Below are 5,390 nucleotides of genomic sequence, written 5' to 3'. Positions count from 1 at the left end.
ACAGGCTGGCAATCCTTGCTGACCGTCGCGGACGGGCTGGCATCACTGTCGCCATCGCGGAGGGGCCCGGATGGGGCTGGCATCGCCGTTATCCATCGCGGCCAGGCTGGCATCACTGTTGCCCATCGCGATGGGGCCGGATGGGCTGGCATCGCCGTTATCCATCGCGGCCAGGCTGGCATCACTGTTGCCCATCGCGATGGGCCCAGATGGGCTGGCATCACTGTTGCCCATCGCGGCCGGGCTGGCATCACTGTTGCCCATCGCGATGGGCCCAGATGGGCTGGCATCACTGTTGCCCATCGCGATAGGCCCGGCCGGGCTGGCATCGCCGTTATCCATCACAATAGGCTGGCATCACTGTTATCCATCACGATGGGCTGGCATCACTGTTGCCCATCGCGGCCGGGCTGGCATCACTGTTACCCATCAATGGGCCCGGCCGGGCTGGCATCGCCGTTATCCATCGCGATGGGCCCGGATGGGCTGGCATCGCCGTTATCCATCACAATAGGCTGGCATCACTGTTATCCATCACGATGGGCTGGCATCACTGTTGCCCATCGCGATGGGCCCGGCCGGGCTGGCATGAAGCCAAAATTCACTTTGTGTGTTTTCAGCGCACGGACTGAAAAGTAGGTTTTGGACGCTGCCAACGCAACGGACTGTATGACCTCGATACACACGACTCCATGAATTCCTTACAAAGCAAGGTAGACTCCGCCAAGGCGACAGCAGCATTGACCGCGACATGCACAACAGCAACTTCTGTTCTCCTCAAGGAGCTCCTTGCGACGAAGGCCGAGAATCCCATGGCATCCCGAAGCCCACAACAGAGAAGACAACGACCCTGACACCCTGCTGAATACAATACTTGAGCGACCATGTCAATGCCGACGACAACAACAACCATCACAACACGAGGAAAGACGACCAGGTCAGTCTGAGCGGGTCCAACTGCAAGCATGATCAAGCGGGGCCGAGGAAAACGGCTGCACAACAGCAACATCAGTTCTCTTCAAAACTTGCGGCGACGGAGGCATCAAAGCCTGCACGTGCGGCCTGGCCCATGATGCCCTGTTGGAAACCCCCCTAGCAAGCGGACCCTGAGAGTCGCGGGAATGATGTATGGGATCGATTTTGGGAGTATTGAAGCCACTGAATAATGGAGGGATTGAATGCGGAAGGCTGTTGCTGTTCCTGTCGGGGAGACTTTGCTGGGATAGAGTTGACGGTCTAATATGTTGGCATGTGGAGAGGATGTCAATGCTCTAGACGGAACCACCTGTTTTCAAGATGCATTGATTTCGTATCTATCGTGATTAGTGATGATTCCTCTAGCTTCTTCTTCCTAGACCGACGATGTGTCAGTGCCATCTTGCCAGTGCCATCATACCAGTACAAGGCGGTCCCTCTCAAGGTCGCATCCTTATCGCCCTCCTCCCCCCCCCCCCCCCCCCCCCTGCACCACTATGTACTATTACCACACTACAAAGATGTTGTGCGGGTATAAAATCAGCAACCACCAACCGCCGGCCACTCCAGCCTCCAGCAGATCGTATTCAGCCAAGCGCCTACTCGTTGGCGCATTTTGTATCTAGTGACAACTCGCCCGTCACATCTATTTGCATCATTATCCTCAACAAACGAAGCAAATGGAAAACCCTGCACTTGCCTATCTCGCGGCGCCCCTCAAGGCCTCGTATTCCTTTTGGGCGTGCATGCAGCGTCCTTGTCACCCACCAGGTATTTATTTATCCACCACTTGATAAAAAAACACATCGAAAGAAAAACACATACAACACCAGGTATTCGCTGGTCGTCACCGACCCAACTACTAATCCGGCCCTCACTGGCTTATCTATGGGAGAGCGGACGGGATCCCGAGTTCTCCAGTGGGTGTGGTCGTATGTGACGGTTTGTAGGTGTTGTGGAGGTTATGTTGCCCCTCAGCTGAGGGGAGGAAAGCAAAAGACAGGTTGCTAGTACCTGGGGCATCCCATATACCAGATTTTATTTGCAAACACCCTATCCACTAACAGACGTTTGGAACAGACGTAACAGCAGGTTCTGGCTCTCCTAAACATTGTAGCTTGTGCATAAGAGGAAGACATACTGTATCATGTCGAGTGGTTTTAGCGCCAACGGTAATGTTGGTGTCACGAGGGATATCCTGATATTGCAAGGCAGTAGCAACAGTAGGACGATGGTGGTTGATTGGATAAAAGCTATCGCTAGTGAAGGTGATGTGAGAGATATGGGTTGGCTGGATCGGGAGGATGCCACGTGACCTTACACGTGACTCCATCGGATCCACTGATTCCCCGTGTCCATCCTGTGGCGTAACGCGGCTTGTGCTACCCAGAACGTGCGACTGCACCCACCTTCCCGTCACTGGGGCAACGAGGTGTCGTGTCTCCACACACCAAACCGCCTTGGTCGTTGGAATTCGACTCTCCTCACGAAGAATCAATGCAGAGCGCACAGTTTTCATTCGCATCGTAGCCAAAAGTCACCTGTTCCGATCACAATAGCCCACCGCGACAGCACTTGTCATCGTCACTAGCTCAGCCCTTCTCTACTGTGGTGGGATGGCCGCCAGCGACAGTCGACAATCGATCCTCGACTGGCTCATGTTGATTGAACCCCGCCCTTGTTCGACCGACAACATCACCACCATTGCCGACGGCCACGCCCCGGCCTTGTCGTCGTCGTCGCCGCCTGGCGTATATCCCTGCAAGCGTCCGCGATATCATTTCTACAGAGATACCTATCAGAACAACTGTTCTCTGCCCGACTTGTCGCCACCCCAGTTCCTCCTGTCTCCGTCCATCTCTTCAGGTAGCTGCGCTACGTCTAAACGCAACACAGACGTGCAGCAGCGTCCTTATCGAGCCAGGCAAGACCGGGACACTCCACCCAACTTGATGGAGGCCTTTAGCAACACACCCAAGGGTACAAGGAAGCGGCGACTTCGGGATGACACCAATGACGACGACGTGTTTGGGGGAGATGACTTGCTGGATGGTCTTGGGGTATCTTGCGAGTCGGATATGGTCACACCAAAGGCAAAGCTTGCTTCGCGCGCAAGCTTGTCTTCTGCTTCTCTACAGTCTGGTAGCACCAACAAGTCGGGCAATCAGTCTCCCACCAAGCAGCTCAAGGGCGCTGCACTGGACCAAACCGGCTTTGTTGTCAAGAGCTTCCTCGATACGTCCGTCCCCTTGCCGACCTCGCTCTCGCAATTGAAACAGGATTTGGACAAGATCAGACACGGTATCGACCTGCTGCCGGCTCAATATCGCAACGAGGTATGGATGCATCACCCGAACCTTTCTTACCCTCCCTTCAAGCAATGCGATGGCGTCTTGACTGACTATGGCTGCTCTCTTCATTCCAGCTCTGTCATCTCATCTATCCTAACGAACGATCCTCGATCCCTCCCCACGCCTTTCGTAGCGACACCGTACCCTTGGCCGCCGGCACCGATGACTGGCGTATCCCATCCCTTACCTGGGTCAACAAGACGGTCAAGGATGCCGCAAAGTGCGAGACACTCCTTGAGGCTGAGGCTGCCTGGAATAACAAGGTCCATGACCGGATACTCTCCTGGCTTTTCCGTGCCGATGATGCTGAAGAACTGCTGGACTATGCCTACTGGTGAGGCACTGCCCACTACCTCCTTATTTCCTTTGCTACTTTTCCCGTGTTCTATGTCTCGTTACCGTTGAACGCGCCGCTGACACATAACCCTCAGTCCCTCGTCTCAGATTCTCAAAAGCTTCAAGCCTTTGTCAGCCCCTTCCAAAATGATCGACTATTGCTTCATCGTACGACCTGACTGCGATACCCAAGACTACAGCGGGCTTGTGGATGCCGTCCGCGACCGCCGCCACGGCAGGTCCATCAATCACACGGATCTGGGCGAGCTGGACCGGAGCCCGATAGCACTCTCGATTGAGACCAAGCGTTCCCGAGAGGAGTGGGACAAGGCCACCCTGCAGCTCGGCACGTGGCTCTCGGCCCAGTGGAGGAGCCTTGACGACCTTGGGTGGAAGCCGACGTCAGCGATCCAGTTTCTCCCGGGCATCATCGTTCAGGGCCATTACTGGCATTTCGTGGGCGCTCTGCGTCGCGAGTCGCAGGTGACCCTGCTGAGCGACGTCTACATTGGCGGCACTGCGGATCACTACGGCGTCTACCAGATTGTTACTTCCCTCCAGGTCCTCGCGCGCTGGTCTCGTGAGGTATTCTGGCAGGCCTTCAAAACAGAACTCCTTGCCTCTGGGGCATAATCCGAGTTCTCGCTCAGCTAGCATGGGTCTTACCAGAAGCAGGTCGGCTCCGCTTTATCAAGTAAACAAGGGCCTTGCTCAGCAGCTTGGCTGTTAGCAGTTTCTTGCCTGTTACTACATAGATTAGACCGTATGGCCTGATACTGCCAAACCGGGTGTTGGCCCGGCTGCGGCGCTGGAAAGCAGTGGAGATTCCTGCTCACTGTCAACAGCAGCACAGACAGACGACGACATGATGATAATGATGGTCATGAGAAGCAGTACGCTTAGCAGAACGGGATATTGGTGAGCAGGGATCTGGGTGGGCCTGCTCTCTTCCATATTTGCCTTTCAACAATGTTAAGATTAGCTCGACGCACACCCTAGTTCTGATAGGTCTAAGCGTCACCATTGCCACTAGCGTTTAATTTGCATCAACCCAGCAGCTTTAAAGACGGTCGTGGTGACATGAACCCAGCAATCGCCTCTCGATGATTCTTGATACATGCCACAAAACCAGGAACACGTATTGCATTCGCATCCCACTTGAATTGAACTTGGCTGCATCGCCTGGGCGAAACTTATCACTATTTGTGATGAGCTAACGGAGAATTCTTGGTGTTCTGCCTTCTCCAACATAGACTGCTCAGTGACGGATCTTGGCTACGAACGACGTTTGGAAGATTATTCCAAGACCCAGGCATTGCTCAGTGCTCAGTAGCCCAGACCAAGGCGCCTCTCGCAATGATTCACGAGAACAAACATGCGACTATTGAGTTCAGTTCTGCCAGCTTTAGTCTGCTCTTCATCCTACATTCTCACTGCGTCTATAGTAGTCCCAACAGGTCGCAAATAATGCCTCTGCTTGGGATTTCAGCAAGCGAAGCCGTCTTCCTATTACCAGTTGTGCTTATGGTCAGTTTGTGGCTTTGGACTTGAGAGAAGAACCTGATCCCCCACTACTTTGGGGGTAGCCAACGTTTAGAGTACTTCTGCCAGCCTGCTAGTCGTTGGCCAAAAGTTTCCTCCTTCGCCAGACCATGTTTATTCCGTCAGCTGGGAGAGAAGTGACATGCAAGCCTCGCGAGATTCCTGATCAATGGTAAGCCGGCGAGC

General features: G+C 54.2%; 1 protein-coding gene and 1 non-coding gene across 2 annotated transcripts; one reads left to right on the top strand and one right to left on the bottom strand.

The window, feature by feature from the left end:
- Positions 1-1,793: 1,793 nt before the first annotated feature.
- Positions 1,794-1,909, bottom strand: GLRG_12557. The gene has a single exon (XR_001139490.1). It is a non-coding gene; the product is annotated as a 5S ribosomal RNA (ribosomal RNA).
- Positions 1,910-2,591: 682 nt separating this feature from the next.
- On the top strand, positions 2,592-4,295 carry GLRG_11849 (uncharacterized protein; the record flags this gene model as incomplete). Its single annotated transcript, XM_008102529.1, has 3 exons — positions 2,592-3,311; positions 3,401-3,660; positions 3,758-4,295. The coding sequence occupies 3 exons, from the start codon at positions 2,592-2,594 to the stop codon at positions 4,293-4,295; spliced, it is 1,518 nt and encodes a 505-aa protein (XP_008100720.1).
- Positions 4,296-5,390: the final 1,095 nt, after the last annotated feature.

This window comes from Colletotrichum graminicola (genome assembly GCF_000149035.1).
Source record: "Colletotrichum graminicola M1.001 genomic scaffold supercont1.147, whole genome shotgun sequence".
Taxonomy (NCBI): domain Eukaryota; kingdom Fungi; phylum Ascomycota; class Sordariomycetes; order Glomerellales; family Glomerellaceae; genus Colletotrichum; species Colletotrichum graminicola.
The sequence above is the reverse complement of the archived record's forward strand: the minus strand, read 5'-3'. Positions and strand labels throughout refer to the sequence as shown.